This window comes from Phytophthora parasitica (genome assembly GCF_000247585.1).
Source record: "Phytophthora parasitica INRA-310 unplaced genomic scaffold supercont2.3, whole genome shotgun sequence".
Taxonomy (NCBI): Eukaryota; Oomycota; class Peronosporomycetes; order Peronosporales; family Peronosporaceae; genus Phytophthora; species Phytophthora nicotianae.
Window position 1 is genome coordinate 773,534 of NW_008648989.1, and position 23,194 is coordinate 796,727.

General features: G+C 49.3%; 9 protein-coding genes across 13 annotated transcripts; 4 read left to right on the forward strand and 5 right to left on the reverse strand.

Moving 5' to 3' along the window:
* Positions 1 to 27: 27 nt before the first annotated feature.
* Positions 28 to 2,090, forward strand: PPTG_01408 (3-demethylubiquinone-9 3-O-methyltransferase). Its single transcript, XM_008894704.1, has 4 exons — positions 28 to 195; positions 257 to 567; positions 645 to 754; positions 845 to 2,090. The coding sequence occupies exons 1-4, from the start codon at positions 92 to 94 to the stop codon at positions 1,124 to 1,126; spliced, it is 807 nt and encodes a 268-aa protein (XP_008892952.1). The 5' UTR covers positions 28 to 91; the 3' UTR covers positions 1,127 to 2,090.
* On the reverse strand, positions 1,218 to 3,291 carry PPTG_01409 (hypothetical protein; the record flags this gene model as incomplete). The annotated part of the gene is made up of 5 exons (XM_008894705.1): positions 1,218 to 1,492; positions 1,568 to 1,656; positions 1,721 to 2,499; positions 2,575 to 2,739; positions 2,812 to 3,291. 5 exons carry the CDS (start codon positions 3,289 to 3,291, stop codon positions 1,218 to 1,220), a joined length of 1,788 nt encoding a protein of 595 aa, XP_008892953.1.
* A 141-nt stretch (positions 3,292 to 3,432) lies between these two features.
* PPTG_01410 (hypothetical protein) lies at positions 3,433 to 5,052 on the reverse strand (the record flags this gene model as incomplete). The annotated part of the gene is made up of 1 exon (XM_008894706.1): positions 3,433 to 5,052. One exon carries the CDS (start codon positions 5,050 to 5,052, stop codon positions 3,433 to 3,435), a length of 1,620 nt encoding a protein of 539 aa, XP_008892954.1.
* Positions 5,053 to 6,364: 1,312 nt separating this feature from the next.
* PPTG_01411 (hypothetical protein) lies at positions 6,365 to 6,600 on the forward strand (the record flags this gene model as incomplete). The annotated part of the gene is made up of 2 exons (XM_008894707.1): positions 6,365 to 6,496; positions 6,565 to 6,600. 2 exons carry the CDS (start codon positions 6,365 to 6,367, stop codon positions 6,598 to 6,600), a joined length of 168 nt encoding a protein of 55 aa, XP_008892955.1.
* Positions 6,601 to 10,537: 3,937 nt separating this feature from the next.
* Positions 10,538 to 10,762, reverse strand: PPTG_21052 (hypothetical protein; the record flags this gene model as incomplete). Its single annotated transcript, XM_008895505.1, has 1 exon — positions 10,538 to 10,762. The coding sequence occupies one exon, from the start codon at positions 10,760 to 10,762 to the stop codon at positions 10,538 to 10,540; it is 225 nt and encodes a 74-aa protein (XP_008893753.1).
* Positions 10,763 to 12,754: 1,992 nt separating this feature from the next.
* Positions 12,755 to 13,978, reverse strand: PPTG_01412 (hypothetical protein; the record flags this gene model as incomplete). Its single annotated transcript, XM_008894708.1, has 1 exon — positions 12,755 to 13,978. The coding sequence occupies one exon, from the start codon at positions 13,976 to 13,978 to the stop codon at positions 12,755 to 12,757; it is 1,224 nt and encodes a 407-aa protein (XP_008892956.1).
* Positions 13,979 to 15,863: 1,885 nt separating this feature from the next.
* On the forward strand, positions 15,864 to 18,217 carry PPTG_01413 (hypothetical protein). Of its 4 annotated transcripts, XM_008894709.1 has the most exons (4): positions 15,864 to 16,123; positions 16,201 to 17,635; positions 17,703 to 17,814; positions 17,877 to 18,217. In XM_008894709.1, the coding sequence occupies exons 1-4, from the start codon at positions 15,923 to 15,925 to the stop codon at positions 18,133 to 18,135; spliced, it is 2,007 nt and encodes a 668-aa protein (XP_008892957.1). In that variant the 5' UTR covers positions 15,864 to 15,922; the 3' UTR covers positions 18,136 to 18,217. The 4 variants fall into 4 exon arrangements, with proteins under 4 accessions (XP_008892957.1, XP_008892959.1, XP_008892958.1 ...); XM_008894711.1 differs by having other exon boundaries at positions 15,864 to 17,635; XM_008894710.1 differs by having other exon boundaries at positions 17,703 to 18,217.
* Positions 18,073 to 19,108, reverse strand: PPTG_01414. Of its 2 annotated transcripts, none has more exons than XM_008894714.1 (4): positions 19,041 to 19,108; positions 18,772 to 18,972; positions 18,631 to 18,705; positions 18,073 to 18,508 (listed from the first exon to the last, which is right to left on the reverse strand). In XM_008894714.1, the coding sequence occupies exons 2-4, from the start codon at positions 18,931 to 18,933 to the stop codon at positions 18,224 to 18,226; spliced, it is 522 nt and encodes a 173-aa protein (XP_008892962.1). In that variant the 5' UTR covers positions 18,934 to 18,972; positions 19,041 to 19,108; the 3' UTR covers positions 18,073 to 18,223. The 2 variants fall into 2 exon arrangements, with proteins under 2 accessions (XP_008892962.1, XP_008892961.1); XM_008894713.1 differs by having other exon boundaries at positions 18,073 to 18,544.
* An 89-nt stretch (positions 19,109 to 19,197) lies between these two features.
* Positions 19,198 to 23,184, forward strand: PPTG_01415 (hypothetical protein). The gene has a single exon (XM_008894715.1). It carries the CDS (start codon positions 19,311 to 19,313, stop codon positions 23,040 to 23,042), a length of 3,732 nt encoding a protein of 1,243 aa, XP_008892963.1. The 5' UTR covers positions 19,198 to 19,310; the 3' UTR covers positions 23,043 to 23,184.
* Positions 23,185 to 23,194: the final 10 nt, after the last annotated feature.

A 23,194-nucleotide genomic window follows, 5' to 3' on the forward strand; every position in this document is an offset into this window, starting at 1 on the left:
ACAAGGTAATGAATAGTAAATAAAAGACAGCATTCCAAACACAAACACCCAAATAGTGTTCCCTCTGACGCCAGGCTCAGCATTAAGCAAGATGCTGGGTCGCGTTGCACGGCTGCCTGCCCGTGGCTTCAAGACCGGCGCCCTGTTCTCTACGGTGGTGGAGGATGAAGTCCGGAAGTTCAACGCCGCGTCTTCGTACGTTCTTCATATTGCCCTCGCATCGTGCGCTCCGCGCTCTAACGTCATTGTGTTGCAGCGATTGGTGGGCCCCTAAGAGCACGACGGGTGTTGGACCTCTGCACCAGATCAACCCTGTACGTGTCAAGTACATTCGCAGCCACGTGATCGGTCATTTCGGCCGTACGACTGACGACGACCCCATGCCGCTGCGCGGTTTGCGCGTGGCGGATGTGGGCTGCGGTGGCGGAATTCTGTCGGAGGCATTGTGTCGCATTGGCGGCACGATGGTATCCGCTGACCCTGGTGAGGATAACATTGCAGCGGCGAAGAATCATGCCGCCATGAGTCGCCACACCAGCAGTATCGACTACCGTCAGTGCACGTCTGGTAAGTCCATACTTCAGTTATGAAGCTTTTGTTGTCAGATGATGCTTAGAATTGTGATGTATCTTGGGTTAATCTAGATGACCTGGTGGCACAAGGAGAGCAGTTCGACGTGGTGTGTTCGCTAGAAGTCATTGAGCACGTATCTGACGTGCCTGCTTTCTTACACTCACTCTCGCCTCTGGTGAAGGTGAGCTGCTAATTCGATGTTAAAAAATGACTGAACGATACAATGGATATCTGACTCGTAACTTGTACCCCTATTTGTATGACAATACAGCCGGGTGGTTTGCTGTTCCTGTCGTCGATCAACCGCACGGCGTTGTCAGCCGCTCTTGCTATTGGCGCCGCGGAATATGTGATGCGTATCGTCCCTCCAGGTACACACGATTGGAACAAGTTTGTGCAGCCTGGCGAGATTGAGACCGAATTGAGGAAGGACGGATTTACTGTGAAAGACGTGTCGGGTATTGTAGGAGATCTGATCTTTCGCAGCTGGTGTATTCATCCGACGTGCACAGATATCAACTACATCCTGTGTGCCACCAAGCCTCAAGAGTAAACAGTAACAAGAACCACCATGCTGCAAAGCGCGCTGGCTTACGAAGTCTTTAGCTTAAGATGTGTAGGCTACTCGCACAGTATCTAGCAAGCTACCGATCGTCTTCTGAATCATCTCCACCCTGCAGTTTGGTTTTAGCGGCATCATCGGTACGTGCGCTATAATAACGCTGAGCACTCCAATACGATGCAACTAAGGCTTCGTATCGCTCGTTCTTGACGAGAGAAAGCTGCATGTCGTGGTCGTCCAAAGTGGCCTGATCCTTCAGCATGCGATGAAATAGTCGATCTCGTGCAGCTTCGGTTGCCGGCCAGTTCGACGGCACTGCCAGGCCCGCAAGTTCCTTCCATTGGTGCTCTAGCGCATCTAGCATGGAGTATTAGACACGCGTTAGTGGCGTTTGAAGATGTTTCGAGACTGCAAGATGATCGCGTGGCGTACTTGCACCGCTGAACTCGACGTGAATGTGCGTCTTACTATCCTCATTGGAGCTTATTTCGTCTTTAGCTTCTAGCTCTCGCAACTTTCGACTGCAGTACCAGATATGAATCAGCACTATGTTTGATATGAAAGAAACAAAGGTAAACTACGTACCGGATTGTTTGAAACGCGCTCATGGAGATGAATACTACAAGTATTGAAGTTTGCTGAACTGCAACGGCAGCGGTGAGGGAGCTTGCTGTGTGCGGAAATCGTGGATCTCCCAGTATGATTCCTGCCGCACGTTTGGCTTCAAAGTAGGCTATTTGCTGCATTAGCGAGCACCCACGAGGGCTCTTAGGATCTCGTAATCGGATAGCAATGAAAGAATCAGCCATATTGCTGCGGCGTGAGAGCGGTGATATCCGCATCGGGTCTGTTTCGCACGGGTTAAACACTTTGAAGTCGGGGAAGATAAGATCATTTCTGCCGATAGGAAGGTTTACTCCAGTGGTGCCGCCACCCGAACTATAATCCGCGGGCTTGAGAAACTCGTATGAGTCGGCAATTAGCTCCGTTTCCGCTGAAGTTGCAACGGATATGGACAGAAATCCCGCACTAGCATCTTCGATGAGGAGGACTGCAGCGCGGCGCAACGGGTCATTCTCGTCCGGGTGCACTGCAAAGCGATCAACTGCACATGCTGAACTGAAGACGAAGCGGAGTTGCTGATTTTCACCGGGACGCGCACCAACCATTTGCTCCAGCAAGCGTCCTCCAGAATCCGATGATACCATGACTAACGGGATGTTGATGGGGTGTGGTAGCGACGAAGGAGGCGGAATACGCACACGCATGGGCTTCTCACCCACGCGCTGGACGAAGACGACACCCTTTGCTCCTGCTTCATCCGCTAAAGCTGCTTTCTGATGCATCGGACATCCAAGTACGCTCTACTCACCGAATGGACACAACACCAATGCGTAATTTTTCATTTACAACACTACAGAATACAAGTGATCACGTACCGGGACGAGAACATACCTTTCGGTGACGTTGATCGAGAGCGGAGCACAAGCATCGAAAGGCCGAGCGAGAATCAGTTCACGAAACTCACAGCTCGGTGGTGAGCCATCTGAAGACAGCACGGCATATAACTTGAGCTCACTTGTCTTGTCACCGACACTTGATACCTGTTCGCAAAGATAAATGCTTTCAATAATTAGGTATCTTTCTCAGTCAAACAGCTCTTTTATATTCCGCACCACATAGTCGAAGATCTCTTCAATGGGTGGCTCATAAGTAACTGTCGATGCGGTGTCTGCTTCAATGACGGTCTCTTTTATCGCTGCTGGTGGGGGCACGATACAGCGCCTATCATGAGTCTGGAAGCGCAGTTTTCGTGGTAATTGTGCCGCTTGCAGCTCTGCCACAGCCTTCTGCAGCGTGTACCCCTCGAGCGAGACGTCGTTAACGGCAATAAGACGATCCCCAATCTCGGCCAGACCGGAGGCTTCCACAGCTCGACCACGACCCTCTGAATCTGCTACAAACTCCAGCACTTCCAGCTTCTCGCTCAGACGCAACCCGAGAGGTGCGCTGGTCGCCACAACCACCGAAAACTGCTGCGCTTCCAGTGAGCATTTGCCTGTAGATGATGGGGAAGCTGCAGCAGCATCCACGTCGCTTACATGAGCAAGGATCGACACGAGCGCAAGCACAAACCGAAGTAGTCGGCAGATCATCGAAGTTCCAAATTCTTCATAAGACAAGTTGAAGTGTCCATACAAAAACCAAGTGTAGGTTCACGAAAGGGCGCAAATATGTCCGATATTTGGATAAACGTGACGTTTACTCTCTAGAATGCGGGTGTTTGGCAGGTTAGGTTAGAATTCGTTCTCGTGGGCCCAGAGCTTGAATGTGCGATCGAATCCGCACGTGACTATGTGCTTCTCGTCTGGAGCGAAGTCGGCAGACATCACCTTACCGTCATGTCCGCGCAGCGTGGTCATCAACTTCCAGTCGCGCGTTCTCCAAAGCTTGATGGTCGAGTCGTATGACGCACTCAGTAACAATTCTCCAGACCCAGGAGAGAACCGCACGTCGCTCACCAAGTTGCTATGCGCCGGGACCATGTACGAGCACTTCTGCTGTCGCAAGTCCCAGATCCGAACGCTGCGGTCATCACTACCCGATGCTAACTGCACGCCGTTGACAGCAAAGTCCATCGACAAAATCTGCTTGGAGTGGCCCTGCAACGGCAGTATGGCCTTGCCCGAACGGAGGTCCCAAATTCGTCCATTACCGTTCAAATCACCTGTTGCTGCCAGCGCACCGTCCTTCTGGAACGCAATGGCGTACACCTCCCTGTAGTGGCCTTCCTGTAGCAGTAGCTCCTGCGCTGTTGCAACGTCCCAAAGCCGCCATGTGTGGTCGAAACTTGTGGTACCAAGATAGTTGCCCAGCGGGTGGAAAGCAACCTTACCCAGTCTCGCCTTGTGGCCTTGTAGAACGGCCAAAGACTCGTTACGAGCGGCACTCCAGAGCCGTGCAGTACCATCAGCAGAGCCACTGCACAGACACACGGAATCAGCTCCATCCGTCATCTCAGAAAATGCGCTCGTCGGATGCCACGCAACTCCAGTTACACGATCTTCGTGTCCACGGAACACCTTAACCTCATTAGCATTCGTCGCGTCCCAAATCTTGACGAGGCTACTCCACGATCCCGTAGCCACATGAGCACCATCCGCCGAATATCGCACACTAGCAAGAGGACGCACGTCGCCATTCTGACTCGCAACGTTGGCCATTTTCAGAGCCGTAGCGTAGAGCTCCGCAGCGTGGTGGTCTATTGTCCGCGCACGCTCCTCCAAACTCATGCGTTGCTCTTGTCGCTCTCGTTTTAGTCGAGTGCCGACAACACTTGCAGTATGTGCAAAGATCGTGGCACGGACACCCTTAAGGGCCTCGTTCTTAATAGGCACGTAGAACAACTGGTCCTCCTGAGGCTTCGTCGCCTTTCGTGCGGCGCCCTCTGCTCCTGCTGCACCTGCACCGGCATCCTGTCTCTGAATATCTGCTAGAACCTCGTGTACGAAGCCCGTTTCCTCCGCTTCTAGCTCCAGTCGCGACAAAATCTCGCGCAGTCGCTCGCGTCGATCCGCCGGCCTCTCTCCGAACAATGTGATGGGTTCACCAAGCTGCCGCAGCCGCCGAATCACTTCCTCTACAATAGTAGGCACTGCGATGTTGCGCGCTCGCTTCTCCGCTTCGATACGACGCAGCAACTGCGCGTGCTTCTCCTGGGCGGCGCGACTACTTTCGGACAGCTGCAGCACCTCCGTCTCCACGTTGTCTGACACGTTCACATTACCCGCGCGGATAGCTGCCTCCAAGTTGCTTGACATATGGCCATTTGCGCTGGCATTGCGCACGCTGCTAGGCACCATATCGCCGGCGCTGGCATCGATGGCACCGAAGTAGATGCCCTTGCGCTCACCCATTTTACCACCGCCAATCCTGTGGGTTTCTTTCGATGGTAAAAAGTTTAAATATAATATTTCTTTCTTTTTATCCTTTAACTTCGACCTGAGATCGAAATGAAGACCTTAATTTCGACTATAAACTAAAAATTGCCACGAAATTGCCACTTGGTGAAAAACCACATTAGTGAGTACGAAAATTGACAATTCAAAACAGAACTTAAAGTAGTAGGGAAAAAGTAGTATCATTGGTACTATTATTTGGTACTCGTATTGTGAATTCCGTCCAAATTTACCGATTTGGGTCTTTTTGAGGAACGGAAGGACAATCACCCACATATAAATCCAAGTCATTAGTAGAACCCACCTTGCCACATGTCATGGCGTACGTAAATGGGTCAGTATACGGTATTGTATACGCTGGGCGATTTGGGGGAGATTTATTCAAAGAATCGCCCATGGAAATTTGAGTAGAACTCACAATAGTAAGGCCTTTATTTATCCGTTGGGGTCGGCGTCTAGGAATTTTATACTGGTAATTCCTTGATAATAATCCCAGCTTGTAGGTGTCGGGGATTTAATTCTAGATCTGTATATCTGATTGCTGAGTAACGGCTTCTGATCACTGACTGAAGGCTCATTTGGAAATTTGTCATGTTCTGCTCAGTCATTTAGCATCATGAAGTAGCTTCTGCCTCCCTTGCTGAATGCATCCGATCGCCGTCAACTATTGCCAGCAGGACCGGTGTTACTGCCTCTCGTACCTGGACTAAACGCTCAAGAAAGCCAAGCTCCGGAAGCCACGGAGGGCGTTAAGACGCCAACCCCGTCAAATGTAGCGGGTGACACCTGCAGCCAAGGCCAAGTCTAAGCGTGGGCGACCGTCAAGAGGAGAGCCAGAGCTATGGAAAAAAGAAGCGGTGGAGACATTGGTCACTGTGAGGTAAGGACGCTAATTAGCTAAACTCCATACGTTAAGTTGCTAAACTGTTTGCTGTATTGTATGACTATTAGATACGTAACGTCGAAAGAAGAATTCGTACGCGCTCGGAACCACGTTGAAGTTGCAGCTGCATGGATGCTCGTAGCCACTTTGCTGAGTAAGGCTGAGGAGAAACATTTACACCGTCACCCAGTGCAAGAACAAGGTATTTTAATTTTTTTAAACTAAAAAATTGTACTGACACCTCTTTAATATTTTTGTTAATGTTTTGTGCTGCACATTTATGAAGATTAAGTGGCTGAAAAAGAGTGGTCTCTTTATCGTAATGATCGCAACGCTACCGCCACCCTGTTTGGATTTGATGATTGAACACTGGGCCCCAAACCTGGCATGCAGAACACGTCGCTTTGTGACAGCACTACCAATCACAACAAAGACGGCAACTCGTCGGTGGATGACGATTGTGCAGACACGCCACGTTCCAAGCGCAAAAAAAAACAAACGGAGAGTGTTTCGAAGGAGGTATGTCGAACTGCTTTAATATTTTTTGGTTTTAATGTATGCTTAAATGTTGTGTCTTAAAATGATAGGGCTACGTGCGTTGGCAGGCGGAATCAAATCAGTAGGTGACGCCATGAAGGAAAAGGCTACTGCCGGAGCAGACATTCTCCCTTCTCGTGAGGTGGTAGCCTCACTTACTCACCAAGAAGAAGCTCTCAAACAGCAGACTGCTGCTATCAACGAGCTCATAGGCACGTTGAGAGAGAAACAATAGAGCAAAAACGTATATTTGATTAGGAAGTAAATAGATTAGCTAGGCCATCACGTTTCGCCCTGCAAATCTCACGCGTGTCAGAATTCGACACAATTTCCACAATATTTCCGCTTGGCGTATCTTGCTTGTTGGGATTTATAGTGTCATCATTAAGATCGACAAGAATATTATGCAAAATCATAGCTGCTAAATGCATCTCGTGCTGTTAACAACAGTTTTCTGCTCAAACTGCTGTCTGATGAGACGAAATCGCTGCTTTAGCATTTCGAAAGTACATTCAATTGCCATTCTAGTGGCATTGTGAAAATAATTATAGCGTTCTTGCTTTCGAAAAAGCTGGCCACCTTCTTCTCGAGGGATATATGGTGTTAATAGTTCACAACTGAGAGTAAAACCAGCGTCACCGAGTAGATGGCACCTTCGAGGAATTACATTTTGAATTGTATTGCCCATTTTTGACACTTTCCATGTTTTTCTATCGCTATAAGATCCTGGACGCATGTCATAGTCCATGAAACGCCGACGGTGGTCCCAGACCGCCTGCATGTTAATAGCAGGGTAAAAATCTTTGCAATACCATCCATCATGGTCGGCAGGTCGAGCTATTTCAAAACGTGAACCATCTACAACTCCAAGACGTACGGAAATCCACGAACGCTGGAGAAACCTTCCATAATATCTTTCCATTCCATCTCTGTAGACGGTAGCTTAATAAAATGATCAGCCCGCTCACAAATAATTGAAAGCAATACATTAATTGTAGCGACTGTGTGTGACTGAGATATTCCTAGAGCAAGTTCTGCGTCCTTCATACTTCCAGGCGACGCCAAGTAAAGCAGCAACAAGCTCATTTTCTTTTCAAACGTGTGGTCTCGCCCGAAGAGTAAGCTTGGGGTAGAGTAAGGCCGAAAGATTTCACAAATTCGACTAAAATTGCACTGAGAACATCGTAAATTATCGCGAAACCATGCGTCAAAGCGAGAAGATGCCATTAATTCATCGAAATTGAGCTGAGTCACTGTACGCGGGTTTTTATTATCTGCTCGCAAACGCGACGATGTCGCCGCAATAGTAGCCGTACTTACAGCCTCCAGGAGCACGACTAGCACAGTGTCTTCGTCTGCATCTTCTCCTGACGAGTCAGCGAGCTATTTTTGCCTCTAGTTCTCAGTGCCTATCTCGGAATATTATCCCGATTAAATTCCCACCCCCAGGGGGGGGGTGGTGAAAATAAAAGCCTCAACTGGGGATAAACGTCTACCCAATCACATTTGAGTTAGTAAATTCCTAGGCCCCGACCCCGACGGAGAAATAAGGGCCTAATGGAAAGTAGTGGGTCCATCAGTACTATTTTCATTTTTTTGAAAATTAAAAACATCAACTAGACAAACTAAATTTAACTAAGCCGTGCGTGCGCGGGCGAGCTCTGAAATTTACGCTAGCGTTGTTAGTGAATAGTGAATCGTAATAAGTTGTGCGTGCGTGCAACTGAATGTCCTCATTCTCGTTGTTTTGAGAGTGCGTAGGAGAAAAAAAGATGAGGATGACTGCATGAAGAAGCTGTATGTGGAGAAATATGCCAATATAATGGCGTATGAGCTGTGTACAGTTGCAGGAGCATTAGAAAACTGTGGATCTGATCGAAATGTACGCTCTACTACTGGTAGCGAGAGTGCAACTTCTGCGTCGCGATTTTCAGGCGGTATATGCTGGTAGCACAATAAATCTTACCAAAGTAAAAAAAAAAACTGCGACGTCCAAACGGCAGTAAGTACATGCGAGCATAAATGAGGTCAAAAAGGATGAAGTGGACCTGTTAGACGAACAGCAGGGATACAAAGATCAACTTGATGCAGCTTTTGGATGCTAGTAGTGGCTGTTGTAGCACCAAGAGTAGAAAAACATCATGAACGGCATGGCTAATGTAACTAGTGCGCCATTATTACTCCGTTAGAACGTCAAATTTCTTGTACCAGTTATAAGAATTGTATAACTTGGAACAAAGTAGCGCAAATTATTTAAAGTAAGCCGTTCTGTAAGAAACATTTGAGAGAGTGTCCTTACTCGTGTCACTGCCACGTAAAACGAGGAACGTTGTGGCTGATTTCGTGTGTGGTGACGCATTGGACCAACAATTAGCTTCTGAACGGTGAGACCTTGGCACTTTTCTGACGTTAGCGAAAATGCTGGAACAACTGGTGCTTGAACATATTAATGGTAAATGAACGGTCTGGTAGAGTAATGGAGATCCCCGCTTTTCACGTGCTTGTACGGGGACAATTCCTGGTGCAAGTCCGTCCACTATTGATCGCGATTTGTCGTATTCCAGCAGCTGTATGATGACGATGGCGGGGGGTTTCGCGTAAAGACACACACTTAAGTTGAAGTCTTGACCGTCAATTTTAATCTTTCGCGTCGTCAATCGAGTCGTGCCATGTTGGTCGGGCTGGATATTTATAACGTGACCGATTGTACCATTGGCTAGCTCCAGTGCTCGACTCACATTTTGAGTGCACTGGACTGGCATCCCAACTGCTAGATTCAGCACAATGGCCGTATTGACAGTTTTGTCGTCACGAATATTCTTTAAACTACTTTGTTGGGATCGGGATATCTGGAAACGAGACTTCGAAATAATGGCGGGGTACTGATGCAAGGTTTTGGACTGTCGACAACAAAAACATTCTGCCGATTGATCATTAAATTCACTACGAAACATGTTCGAAGTGACGATAATCGGACAGAACGACTTGGTATCCACTGCAGACGACTTCCAGTTGTCATAGTAGCATTGGTTATTCACGTAATCGATGTCGTCTTCAGTGTAATTCCCATATCTCCATCTCTCAAGAATTTCGGCCCATTTTGGATCTGCTCGATGTCTCATGTTTTCCTCAAGGAAAACTACCTCGTTTATCTGTTGGTAAGCCTGAATTCCGCGTATTCTCGCGAAATAGGTGACAGTATTGTTTCTTGAGGTCGGGTTAGACGCAGGCTGTGGGGGATGGTCGACAAACGCCGGAACACCAGCAACTGAGAGTTGTTGAAGCCAATCGCCCACAAATAGTACGTGAATTCCACCAAAAAATACATCCGGTTTCTGTTTTAAGACACGTTGTGCTTGGTCCATCATTCCGATAAACTTAACATCTGTAGTCGATGCTTCATCCATAATAAACATCTTTAACCGCGCAAATCGCTCTCGCTATTAAATAGTGTATCGCTTCGACGTCATGTTCGTGTTTACCCCCCCCCCCCCCATTGAAAAAGCTTATGGATGGTCTGTCCATTGGCAGCCTTCGCAGCAACACCCTGATATGCCACTGTTTCAACTGCATCCGAGCTTTCCCAAGATTTTGCAAGTGCTTGGAGGGCTTTAATTACTAGGCTTTTACCTGCTCCTGGAGAACCGCCTAAAAAAACAACCATTTGTTCAACGTTGTCACAACTTGCTGCTATCAATGACTGCAATAATCTTGAGCCAGCCCGAACAAACATTTTGTGTTGTTTACGGTTTAGTTGGAAAAAAACGACACTTCTCGAAGTGACGCGTTCGCATGGAGTACTGTATTTCCAATACCTCCGGTGTCAACAGGAATCGGCCAAGGCTCGTCATTCTCACCATTATTAAAAACCATTCGTACGCGAGTGGGATTATCAGAGCATTGCACGAGTATCTCGTCATTCAGTGTAGGCAATGTTGATTTTTATTCAGCCATTGCAATTCGTGGCCTCCATTCATCGTCAGAAAGCTGTGGTATCGCCAGATTCTTCTGCTCAAAAGTGAGTCAGCTCGAGCTTGCTGCAAGCTCCGATGACTTTTCCCCTACCTCCAGTAGTGATATGTTTTTTGTAATAGGCAATGCCAAAACATAATCTTCTGGAATGTCATCACTTGAGCCATCAACACAAATTGCTTCTTCAGCTTGCTCCGACGCACAGTAGTTACTGCCGTCGTATAAGTAATCATCGTCATTGCCATTTTCATCCAACATAGCTCTAAAGTGCTCCATATTGGAATCTGACCGTTTCCTCGCTAATTCTCCCGACGTATAGTAATCGTTGGAGTTCTGTAAGAACTGACGGGCAATTTCAGGTGCTTCATCTCTCCACCATTTCGCTGAGATTGTGTTTTGAAAAATCCCCACGTCGTCGGAACGGCTTAAACAGTACCAGTAAAGATTGTTGATGCGTAAGTTGTGCCTCGAGCTCCATGTTGTCCGATCGAGCATCCGGGAATCATTTCCCAATGAGGGTAGCGACTGCAGGAAATTTTCTTCTGTGTAAACTATGAGTAGTAGCTTGACCGTGATTGGAAAGGAAACGCTCTCCACTTACACTATTCTCCTTTTTCCAATATTTTGTGAAGTCCATCAGAGACGCCATCTCAAGCTCATCGGGTCGATAGATAAAATCAAAAACGGCGCTCGTTGGCTTGCACGTCGTCGTTGAGCTACTACAACTCAACATTACGTCACAGGACTCCTCAGTAAAAATGAATTGCACAAACGAGCACAGAAACACTTTCACGAATTCGGTAGACGTGTAAAACGGGGAACTACGAATAACAAAGAGTACTGCCAATGTGGCAGCAACTTCATGTGGTTTTGAAAGGGAACAACGCCTTGATTATATGCATCGTTTGCCCGCTTCAATCTCCGAGTCCGACGGGGTCCTCTTTGACGTAGCCTTGTTAAATACATGCATGTAAATTGCCAGGGGCTTTTCCAGTGTGTTCTGTTCTTTGGTTGTGTACTTGAGCATATAGAACGCTTTCTCTAGACCGTCTCCGGCTGTAAGAACCTTTAAGTCATGATTGTACTTAAAGGTTTTCGCCAGGACAGGAGAGTAGATATTAAGATATTCACATCCAATACGACGCTCTGTTTCCACTGAACCATCAGGCAGCCATCGTGTCGACGGAAAGATTGGTTTTGGGAATAACATCCGGCATATATTAGCTTTCGGTGTCCGCCTAGTTTACTTGAAGCAAGAGCGGCGGTGAAACCAGTCATGAGTTTGAAAGTAAAGTAATGCTGCTGATTCTCTCAGCAAACACACTACTTCTTGTCCGTCTGGGGGAAAAAGAGGCAGCGGATGTGGATGAGCCAAATGCCGACGTACCATTTCAGTGCACCATTCAGTATCGGGCACAGGACTTTTACTTGCTAATCGCTTCATTTGGCCTTCAATCACCTCATTCGCTCCGAAAAACGACTGGCGCGATACAAATTTTTTTTGAAGTTGTCGTTCTCGAAGCCCCACTTCGAGCCTTTTTAAATGCTTCCTCGCACATTTCACTTGAAGTAAGTTGGCTTTCCTCACATTGCGGGCAAACATCGTTCGTAGCAGGAAATGTTGTTTTCGTTATCGATGCAACATACGCAAGAACACGATTGCGAGAGTCCAAGCGCTGGCACGATTCATCATACTCATCAACGGTTCGGGGTATACCTTCAATCCAGACAAGCATGTGATAATGTAAATCTCCAGTAGAGTTTTGGGATTCTGTCGCAGCAAAGAAAGCCCGTGTCCGCCCAAACAATCCATAACGTGGCTTGGACGTATTTTTTTTTTCGTGGTCCCAATTGAGAACTACATCAATAAAAATGTTCATGAGGTGATCAAAGTATCTGTGCATACCAAAACAAATTGATCAGAACTTGTAAAAGCCGGTAATACTTTTTAGATGTCGAAGGAAAAGCGAACCTTGCACAAGCTGTAAGGTTTTCTGTTGCAATCATGCTGAGGCGGGATTGCGTAAGCTCCAGGCACTCATAAAGTGATATTCGAGCTCTCGCTAGCATTTGATCCGACATGCTCCCCTCAAGCCTTGCCATTTGATATGTGCTACTGGTACTAGGCGACAGCGTAAAGAAAATGGATGGCTGCCCCGCTTCCAACTGCAGCGACATAACTTTGCTTCGAGCATCGGCACGTTCTTCGTTCGATCCCCAGTGAGCTCTAACGCCCGTCGAAATGCCAAAGCAAAGATTTTGGACGGCTTAAGAGGATGGTGGAGGATCTGGTGCCCGTTTTCTTTGATTTATGGCTTTTAGGCGGGCATCCCGATATTCAATGGGACTGCGTAACTCGGAGCGATCAACATTTGCGGAGCTTCTTGCCACATGAGGCGCTAGTTTAGCACGTAGATAAACGGCACGCATGGCGTGGTGACGCGCCAATATGTTGAAAGCAACAAGCATGAATGACGGATGATGAGCATGCTTTTGATGCGATAGCCGCAAACAATAGCGCATGTATTCTTCAACACCGATTCGTACGGCTCTTGGCTCATCCAGTCCTCCACGACTATAGGGAAAAGGCTCACAAAACGTGTAAATCCAGTAAGCAGGAGTAAAATCTGATAATATCTCTGATGATCGCCAGACCACAACATCAGAGGTATCCTTCAGAATTGTTCGAGCCTGTGTGTTGGCGTCTTCGCCGGCATAGTCAGTGACTAGGGCAACTGCTGTTTGTGAACAAAGTTCATCTTCATCATTTGCGCCAAATATCGATGGTGCGGGGGCATTAAACCGCCAGTGCGCTGCATCTAATTCGTTGGCCATCGCTGATTCCTCTGCGTTGCCCTCAGTTGTACAATCACTCAGAACATTGTGTTGATCATGACTTTCATCCAAATCCGTTTCCAAACTAGACGTGAGCTGCACGTTGCGGTAGAGAACATTGTTTCTACGATACCATCCATACTGATCTCGCAGACGTGAAACACGAATTTGGTATCGCTTTGCCGTTTCTGCTTTTTGGCGTGGCGTCATAGAGCCTACCATAGATACACCAATTATTCCCTTGGACACCACTGGTTCCGGAAGTAGCTGAGCAGGTGGGGTAGGGGTAGCTCGAAAGAAGTACACATGGGATCGAAGTGGAGAATGACGACCACCACGAACAACTGTAACGAATTGGGTTGGCTGAGCAAGATTTAACATTGCATTCTCAGTCATCGTCGGCTCATCAAATTGGGTCGGCAGAACTCCAATGTGTAGCCCATTGGCAATTGCAAATTTCGGGGGTGAAGACAGCTTTTTGTTCGCGAATGATGCGTAGCATGCATTACAAAGGTGAAGAATCACTTTTTCGCCCTCAATAGTAACTCCGGTCCGTGAAAGCAGGATACCGTGAAGTTGGGACGAAATATCAGTCAACTCATAGCGTTCCATAAGACCTGGAGGTAGATTTGCCGGGAACTTCAATATCTTTCTCATCGTCTGAACAAGAGAGCTATTTCGTGATACTGGTTTGTCTACCACAGTATCAGCTGGATGAAATGCGTCACAAACGCAGCACACCTTGTCTGGGTGGATCGCCATTCGCCTACCGCACTCAGCGTAAAAACGTGGCTTTGTTTCAGGAGAAATCGGCTCTAGCCGGTCAGGCACGACTCTCTCCAGGTCCGGTTGGTACGAATGCAGGTCTTCTCAACATGGAGCTCCTGAACACACGTCGGATGCACTTTGGTCAGCATGTTTACTTCTTCCAGTATGCTTGTTTGGTACAGGTTGCGGGGTAGACCCTGCCAGTTGCTTGCGTTTCACCATACTTATTGCGTGTAATCCAATCCAAGAGCTATATTATACAAGTTGTATTAGCACCAAGTCAAACCGTTGATGATCTTTCAATGGGAGATAATGAGCCTACTTCCTACTCCCATATTGAAGATCACACGTACCCGTTAGACATAGAATTATTACGTGGATTGCTTGGCATCAATTGGCATTGACAATTCCATCTTTTGACATTTTTTCTTTGGCAAGAACACTGGACTCAACTGGAGGTTGGCTCCAAAAAGCGCTACCAAAAATACTGGACGAAAGATTCTAAGGACATGAAGCGGCTTAGCCTTCCGGTCCCGAAGGGCTGCACTTCCTCACTCAAGAAACGTCGCGAAAAAGTGAAGACAATGGCGGAGAGAGCTATTACAACTGCTCAAGGTTTGAAATGACATGTTGTACGCCTTAAGTGCTAATACTAAAACCTTCTGTTTTCTAGAACTCAGGACGTACGCCAGAGCATCTAAATATCCCAATGAAATAGTCGTCATCTACGGATTGTTCTTGTGGGGTCTTACCACACCACTGAAAGAGGCAGAAATATTGCTCATCTGCATCTTTACGACGCTGTTGTTGATGATTTATTGGCCGACCTTCTTGAGGTATGGTATTTTTTAATGAGGTAATTTAACACTAGTATCTAATTTGCATGCTGTGAGATAGAACTACAAGTATGAAGGCGACCGCCACTTTGATACTGACAAAGAGCTAATGACGGCTACCGTATGGATGTGGTCGAAGAAAGTAAAGGCTCCGGGTGACATCGTTCGAATTGCGCACTTTACCGGCTTGGGTGTCTTTAGCGAGGAGGCCTGTCAATTCAATACAAAGTTCGCTGATGTACGTGTTGCTCAGCACGCAACCACTATTGACCATCAAACCGCGGTGGATGAGGATGAAGAAAAATCTACGGTCGTCATCACGTAGTTCGGTTTGAAGATGAGAACGGGTATTGAGTGCCTCTAGGTGATGTTGCAGCAATCATTGGAGGTAATAAAGGATTCCCAGCATTGCTTGGGTTGTAGTCGGTTGATTTAAACTATTCGTTTTTAACCAATGATGCTTGAATCATATTTATCCTTTTATTTCTTTCCACACTGGTTGCATGTACTCACCCAGCCGAAATGTATCATAATGTTCCGCGAACGGTGGATGATTCTCGATTCATTACCGTAATTTATAACTCGAGCGTAAATTTCAACGAATGTCGCTGGAGCATCGTGCAAGCAATGAGTGCCTGGGTGATTCAGTTCTCGCTAGATATGAACTATTGTAGTTCAGTTTTTGTTGTGATACTTTAGAAATCTCTACAGTCTACGACTTGAAGTTAAATTATCGCGACGGTAGGACCTTGGAACAACATTTTCTTGGTTATTTATTTTTTCTTGAAGACTTATTAGATATTAGAGTTATATTTTGAGCCACGAGTGTTCTTATTGATTTCTGATTTTTCAGATTATGGAGTTTTGAGCAGAAAGTAGGATCCTTGATAAACTCTGAAATAAATTTCAGAGAATTTCTGTAAAGTTATAAGAAATAAATAAAATCTCTGTAAACTAATGCAAGCTCAAATCACACGTCAACACCCTTGAAGTGAAGATGACGACTCAGCAGGTGCATGCCTCTGTGGCGATGGCACCTACGGAATCGCAGCCAGCGTTCTGTGGCGAAGACGAGTGGGTGCGCAAGCACCTGGAAGCTCGAGATGCCGAGCGTGCACGGCGCAATGCCCCAGACGGCGGATTCACTACTGTGGAGACTGTGCGCTTCAACCGCGCTGAGTTCACCAGTCAGATCCAGGTGAAAAGACGAACTACGACGACATAACTGTAGTAAATAGCGGTGTTCTGACGTTTGTGTGGCTATGGTTCGGCCAGGAGTTCCTGGATGCGGACGTGAGCGACGGCTTCGTGATTGGCCTCAAACGCCGGCGAGAGTTCGCGCTCCAGCTGTGTGAGGACTACAAGAAGTTCACGGAGTCACAGAGGCTGGAGCTGGTGCTAGCTCTAGCGGTGGATCTGGGAGTACGAGATCTGGCAGTTATGATGAGAACACTGCCTTCTATCAAGCGCTCTGGTCTGGTGCTGAACGTGGCAGCGGCGGCTCTGGGATTCAGCCGTAAGAATGACCCCAACATCTCCAAAAGCGTCAAACGGGGACTCGTGCCGCTTGCGGAGCAGTTTTTCCTTCTGGTTGGTACGATCCAGCCTGGCCCACTGTTTCTGCTCAACTTGAGAGTAGATTTGGGCATCCTAATTGCACGCCATCGAGACCATCTACCCAAGTCCAGCGTAGAAGCACTGGGGCTACTGGATTTGATCATGCGGGACCTGTTCGCTACTCAAGGAAGCATGCGTTTCCGTCGAATTGATTTGTCCTCAGAAGATCTGGCTGCCTTCGTGCTGAAACATGAGCGTGTGCATCAAGTTCGAGGCTGGGGGGATCTGCAGCGCCGCCTTGGAGGACGACAACGCTACTGCTTCGGACTTTTTCACATGCACATGCCTCACGCACCGCTGGTGTTTGTGCAGACGGTTGTGACAGACCACCTGTGTAGCAATATCACTCCGATTCTGGAGGAAGAGACCCCAGTGGTGAAAAACCCGTCACACATCATCTTCTACTCGGTATCTACGTCGAACACCGGGCTACGGGGATTGAACATTGCAAGTCATTTACTATTTCTTACGATCCAGCGCATGAGCAGCATGTTCCCGCAGTGCAAGACGGCAGCAACTCTATCTCCTGTACCTGGCTTTGCTCGGTGGTTTAAGGCAGCTCTAGCTAGTGGAGATCAGCAGTCGCAGACCACCTCGGATGCCAAGAATGTTCTGCAAAACAAGGACCCAAAACTACAGCGTTCGGAGCCGCTGCAACGGAGCTTCTTTAATTCGGAGCAAGCACAGCGTCTTAACATGAAATATGGAGTAAACCAACTGGTGCTCCACAAGTGGCTTCTGAAAAAGCTCAGCGATCCTGCATGGCACCGGGATGCTGAGCTCGTGGACAACATTCGTGACATCATCACAGCTGCATGTGCGCGCTACATCCTCTTTGAGCGAAGGCAGGACAAGATTCTGGATCCCGTGGCGAATTTCCATCTGCAAAATGGTGCCCAAGTTGAACAAATCAACTTTATGGCGGACACGACACCGTCCGCGCTGATATCAGCCTTGGGAATGATGATCAATTACCGCTACTGCATGACATCGATCGACGTTACTTCAGTCTCATACAAGCGAAAGTCTCTGGCGGCAGTATCACCTGCAGCTGCTCGACTGGTCTGGCCAGCAGACAGCGTCATTCTTGACGGTAAATGCAGTGCATTAATTGTTTGGTGAGATTGATTGGTGTCTAACATTGTTCTGGTGCTCTTCAGAAATCGAGCGCTTGAAGGACAAGCGTAATACGCCGCTGTTTGCCAAGGTTTTCCGTGCTGGCGAAATTATTAGTGCTCGAGGATCTTTACCAACGGCTATCTACTTCATTGCGTACGTTGCTTCGCTTGCTTTGCTGTTTGAAGTGAGAAATACTGAGCATATTTCTTTGATAGGTCCGGTAGAGTACGCGTACATTCCGCTCACCCGTACACACTTTGCGAAGGTCAAACGTTTGGTGAGCGCGAGTCGTTGAATGACGAGCCCGTGGCCTTTACAGTTCGCGCCGAGACAGCAACGCACTTGCTGCTGTTGCCGTACAATGACGTGAAGGCGATTCAAAGGGAATCAAGCGCACTGCGAGATTACGAAGGCAGCGATCCACGTGTGTGGCAGCAACAACTTTACATGTCATTCCACGGTAGTAAGCTCTAGTAGTAGGCTGGTGTTTGACATTTGATACAGACGATGTGAATGGAGTACACTATACTACGGAAAGATGGCATTGGAATCTACCAACTTGCTACTTGGCAGCTTTGGCTGGTAGGTCTTCTAGGCGCAGCGTACCTTCCTTAAGCATCGCGATCTCAGCGCGGGTCAAGAAGCGACCGCCAGGTCCACGCGGACGTCGCATGGCGTGCTTGTGACGCGAGTCGTGGAGATACGCCTTGCGCTGGCGGTTGTTTCCTAGCTTGGCCTCCAGCTTTGCCCGCTGCTGGCGACGGATCATAATGCGGTGGTATTGCTTGGCGTTCACGTAGACAGGTTCCTCCTCTACCGTGTCCGACACCGCGGGGGTCGTCGCTCCCTGAGTTGTCAGAGCATTCAACAAGGGCGAGTTCAGCTGAAACCCACCACCAAACAAGCAACCACCCAAGCCAATCGATTAGTGTGCCGAGACACAGCAACGTCAAGACCATTTGCACGTACCAGGAACTGCGGCATCATCATCATCTGGTTGTTGTACAACTGCCGGAGCTGCTCGTTGTTCGGCTGCTGCTGTTGCTGTTGTCATGGTTAGAAGAAACAAATTAGCTCACTTCCGCATGATCTTAAGCCCTGACAGCTTACCATTTGCTGGAGAAACTGTAGCTGCTGAGACTGGTATAGCGCGATCTGTGCAGCCTGCGCGTCGGTCAAAGCTTGTGACTGCTGCTGCGTCGCCTGCTCCTGGGACTGAGACTCAGACAGATCCTGACCTTGCGTTGACGTTTGCAACTCGACGGATTCCATAGCTATTGGACTGGGTTTTTTTTTATCTCGCTGCGGACACTACATGCGTAAGGTGAGCTACTTGCGCCTCACACGATACGAACAGCTTCAAGGCCGGCGTGACGTACCTGAGCTCGGAAATGGGCGAATGAGCGCGCCTGGAATTATTTGACCGCAATGATTGGACGGCTGCGCTGGCTCCAATGAGAATCGCGGATGTGCACCACATCAACTTACTTTCATCCCCCCATTCGCCGAAAAGGAGTGATCTTTTCATCCAATCCACAGTCGCTACAACCTTGCCACGTAGATCGCCCTCATTCAAAGCTCGCCCAGGGGAAGAAGCGGATCTTGTCCTCTTGTCGGCACCTTATAGGCGCTGCATCCTCCCGACGGCTATGCTGACCAAGTTCGAGTCCAAGAGTAACCGCGTCAAGGGTCTGGCGTTCCACGTGAGTCGTCCATGGATCCTCACGTCGCTGCACAACGGTGTGATCCAGTTATGGGACTACCGCATGGGCACACTGCTGGATCGCTTCGACGAGCATGACGGCCCTGTGCGTGGCGTGGACTTTCACCGCACACAACCGCTGTTCGTGTCGGGTGGCGATGACTACAAGCTGAAAGTATGGGACTACAAGCTGCGCCGCTGCCTGTTCACCCTACTGGGCCACCTGGACTACATCCGCACGGTGCAGTTCCACCACGAATACCCATGGATCCTCAGCTGTAGTGACGACCAGACCATCCGCATCTGGAACTGGCAGTCGCGCTCCTGCGTGTCCATCCTCACGGGCCACAACCACTACGTCATGTGCGCACAGTTCCACCCTAAGGACGACCTCATCGTCTCGGCCTCGTTGGATCAGACGGTCAGAGTCTGGGACACCACAGGTCTCCGCAAGAAGACAGTGCGCGGTGCTCCCAGCTCCATGGACGACATGGTGGGTCCTCCGACGTCTCGCTCCAACAACCACGACATCTTCGGCGCCAGTGATGCCATCGTCAAGTACGTTCTGGAAGGTCACGACCGCGGCGTCAACTGGGCCAGTTTTCACCCTACACTCCCCCTTATCGTCTCTGGAGCTGATGACCGCCAAGTGAAGCTCTGGCGTATGAACGAGACTAAGGCCTGGGAGGTGGACACTATGCGTGGGCACACCAACAACATCTCGTGTGTGCTGTTCCACCCACGTTACGAGCTCATTATTTCTAACAGTGAAGACCGTTCTATCCGTGTGTGGGATATCTCCAAGCGCATGGGTCTACAGACCTTCCGCCGCGAGAACGACCGCTTCTGGATGCTCGCTGCTCACCCCACACAGAATCTGCTCGCTGCCGGTCACGACTCCGGTATGATTGTGTTCAAGCTGGAACGTGAACGTCCAGCTATGGATATACATGAGGGCCGCGCGTATTATGCCAAGGAGCGCTATGTGCGCATGTATTCGTTCGTTGACGGCAGCGACGTCCCGGTCGCTGCTGTACGTCGCACGGGTACGGCCGGTACGGGTATGGGTAACTTCCCTCGTCACTTGAACTACAACCCGTACGACCAGAACTCAGGTACCAACAGTGTGTTGATGACGAGCGACGCTGAAGGTGGCTCGTACGAGCTGGTGACGTTCACTCATGGCTCAGGTGGTGACACGTCGGAGTCGAGTCGTGGACCTGGTCTCTTTGCTGTGTTTGTGGCACGCAACCGCTTCGCTGTTTTGGATAAATCGCGTCACATTGTGATCAAGAACTTCCAGAATGAAGTGACCAAGAAGATCACCCCACCCAACGGTACAGCGGACGGCCTGTTCTTCGGTGGTGTAGTGGGTCGTGTACTGCTCCACATTGACGACAAGATGGTGCTCTACGAGACGCAGAGTCGTCGTGTGTTGGCTGATGTACAAGCTCCTCGTGTCAAGTACGTTGTCTGGAGTCCCAATTACGAGTACGTGGCTCTGATTAGCAAGCACTCTATCGTACTGGCCGACAAGCAGCTGAACCACCTGAGCACTATCACTGAGTCAGTGCGTATTAAGAGCGGTATCTGGGCCAATGCTCCTGCTGAGATCTTCGTCTACACGACGCTAAACCACATCAAGTACTCGTTGACGAACGGTGATGCTGGTATTATCCGCACTCTGGATGTTCCGGTGTACTTGACTCATCTGGAAGGTTCTAAGCTCTACTGTCTTGACCGTGAGGCTAAGATGCGTACGATGGCTGTGGATCTTACGGAGTGCGAGTTCAAGATTGCTCTGAACAAGAAGAACTACACTGAGGTGATGCGGATGGTTCGCCACTCGAGACTTTGTGGCCAGGCTATTATCTCGTATCTGACTAAGAAGGGCTATCCGGAGGTGGCGCTGCACTTCGTTAATGACGAGAAGACTCGTTTCAAGCTCGCTATCTCGTGTGGAAACCTTGAAGTGGCTCTGAACTCGGCGTACGAGCTGGATGACAACAAGTGCTGGTACCAATTGGGTGTAGAGGCACTTCGTCAAGGTAACATCCAGGTCGTGGAGATGGCCTACCAACGCACCAAGAACTTCGAGCGTCTGAGCTTCCTGTACCTAGTCACGGGCAATCGCGACAAGCTTAAGAAGATGCTGAAGATCGCTGAGGTGCGCAATGACATCATGGCGCGCTTTCACAATGCGCTGTACCTTGGAGATGTCGAGGTTCGTGTCATGACGCTGGAAGCTGCTGGTCAGTTCGGTCTGGCGCTCTTGACGGCTGCCACTCACGGGCTCGGCGACCATGTGGAGCGTCTGCGTGCACTAATGCAGGAGACGAACCCTGACTTCGATGTGGATGCTTTCCTGGCGCGCGAGATGCTTCCAAACCCGACGTTGCTGTCCCCGCCGCCGTGTGTGAGTCGCCTGGAGAACGAGAACTGGGCGCTCGTGGAGATCAACGAGCCGACGATCCAGGACCACGCTATTGCCGCTGAGAAGCGCGAAGCCGAACGCAGTCTGCAGCCGCAACAGGAGGCAGGCCGTCGCTCAATGGAGGAGCGTCCGGCACGCAAGTCGTCGATGGATCTGGCTCTGGATGCTGCTGGAGATGCCTGGGGTATGGACGGTGACCTCGACTTGGATGACTCGCTTACGATTGATGACCAATCGCTGGGAATGGACTCGGCTGCGCTGGAGAACGACTTTGCTGGTCTCAGCACGGACGCTGGCTTCGTGGCGGCTCCTACGGCGGGTACGAGTCTTGCAGTACAGTGGGTGCGCAACTCGTCGTTGGCTGCTGATCACGTGGCTGCTGGTTCGTTCCAGACCGCTATGCAGTTGCTGCACCGCCAGATCGGTGTCATTAACTTCGAGCCACTCAAGCCCGTGTTTCTCCAGGTATACTCGGGTGGTTCAGCTTCCTTGCCGACGCAGGGTAATTGCCCACCGCTGCGTGCGTGGCTGCAGCGCAACGACGTCAGCCAACCGGCTGTGGCTGTGTCGTTTGCTGCTCTCGTTGAGGAGCTCAAGCACGCGTACCGTTCGTTCACTGGCGCCAAGTTTGACGACGTGAGGACCCACTGCCAGTCGATTTTACATGCTATCCCGTTCCTGGCCGTGGACTCCAAGGAGGAAGCGGAGAAGGTGAAGGGATTGCTGACTGTTTGCCGCGAATACTTGCTGGCTTGCCGTATCCGTGCTGATGTGGCTGCTGTGCCTCTGGAGAGCGACCCGAAGCGTAATATCGAGCTGAGCGCTTACTTCACGCACTGCGAACTGCAGCTACCGCACCTGGTGTTGACACTCAAGATCGCTATGACGAATGCATTTAAGGCTGGCAACTTCATCACGGCGGCGTCGTTCTGTAGACGGTTGTTGGAGATTCCGGAGGTTGCGCAGCATCCGCGCCATGAGAAGCTGCGCTTGACTGCGCGTAAGGTACTACAGAAGGCCGAAAAGGAGGCCCGTAACGAACATGCAGTGGACTACCAGGACTCGAAGCCGTTTGTGCTGGACGCGCGCAACTTTACGCCGATTTATTTGGGTGGGAAGGATGTGCGTTGTCCGTACTGCGCTGCTGCGTATCACCCGGAGAGCAAGGGCACACTCTGCGACGTGTGTGGCATCTCGAAGGTTGGCGAGGAGACTATCGGGCTCGTGGTCACTGCAGCTCAGTAAGGAAGTTGGTAGATGCAAGCTGTTGAAGTCTGCTAAATCAATGCGTGGCGATTTTTTATTGACGTCCGTTGTATTTTCGTCCAATGTCTATTCACGATTGATGTTTTTCACCAATCAAAATCATTAAATTTGAAGACGCTGTTCAAATTCAA